At 22.9% G+C, this 1,075-nt stretch overlaps 1 protein-coding gene across 1 annotated transcript; it reads left to right on the top strand.

Annotated features, from left to right (window-relative positions):
* Positions 1–135: 135 nt before the first annotated feature.
* On the top strand, positions 136–1,035 carry PRSY57_1010200 (50S ribosomal protein L22, mitochondrial, putative; the record flags this gene model as incomplete). Its single annotated transcript, XM_012907691.2, has 1 exon — positions 136–1,035. The coding sequence occupies one exon, from the start codon at positions 136–138 to the stop codon at positions 1,033–1,035; it is 900 nt and encodes a 299-aa protein (XP_012763145.1).
* Between the last annotated feature and the right edge of the window lie 40 nt (positions 1,036–1,075).

The raw sequence follows: 1,075 nt of genomic DNA, 5'->3' as shown, positions 1-1,075 counted from the left end.
TATATATATATAATATTTTTATTTTTTTGATATGGTTAGATAACATGAATTATATATACAACTGTATTAGTGCTTTAAAATTTTTTTTTTTTTTTGTAATATATATAATAATATTATGCCATACGATATGAAGGTATGATGAACAAATCATGTTTTAGTAAATACATTGTAGGTAAACGTTGTGGAAAGGACGTTTGCATATATGGGAGTTATATAAATAAAAGGTTGATAAACACGAATGTTCAACTTCGTAATCCTTATTATAGGAAGAAAGGATTTTGGGAATGGAGAAGAAGGATTATTCATCGATATAATGAGAAACGATATATAAGAAAAGGTATTAAACCTAAATTTGTAAATAATAATAAGAAAGAAGAAAATCCAATTAAGAATAAGAATGATGATGTATATTGGACGTTCAAAGTTTATCAGCTAAAAATAAGTTTACGTAATTTACATAACTTGGGTAGATTAATTAAAGGATTACATTTAGAAGATGCAATTGTATTTTTAGAATCCATTCCACAAATAAGAATTAATAATATATTAAATTCATTATTAACTTCTAGAGAAAGAATAATAAATAATTTCAATGGTGATATCTCTAGATTATATATCGATAATGTACAGATACATTACAATACACCTATGAAATATATTAAATATCATGCTATGGGTCATTTTGGACTTGTTAAAAGTTATAGAAATATATTTACTTATACTATAAAACAAATGAATATAGAAGAATTTTATCATAAATTATTTATCAGAGGTAATGTACCAAGAACTTTATCACATTTTATGAGATTATACTTAAAACAAAAAAGAATTAATACTAATAACTTAATTGAATGGTATCCATATATATGCGCGAACTCTAGATACTACTTTAGACAAAAATTAAATTATTTAAATAATATCTACCAATTTAATTATTATAAATCTAGACACATATGGATACAAAATTATTTTAACAACATAGAGCGCAGAAACAGAGAATTGCAACAGCAAAGGGGCATAATCACGGAACATTAATGGATAAAAAAAAAAAAAAAAAAAAAAAAAAAAAAAAAAA

The sequence above is a fragment of the Plasmodium reichenowi genome, chromosome 10, assembly GCF_001601855.1.
Source record: "Plasmodium reichenowi strain SY57 chromosome 10, whole genome shotgun sequence".
Taxonomy (NCBI): Eukaryota; Apicomplexa; class Aconoidasida; order Haemosporida; family Plasmodiidae; genus Plasmodium; species Plasmodium reichenowi.
This window is presented reverse-complemented; position numbering and strand designations above follow the sequence as displayed.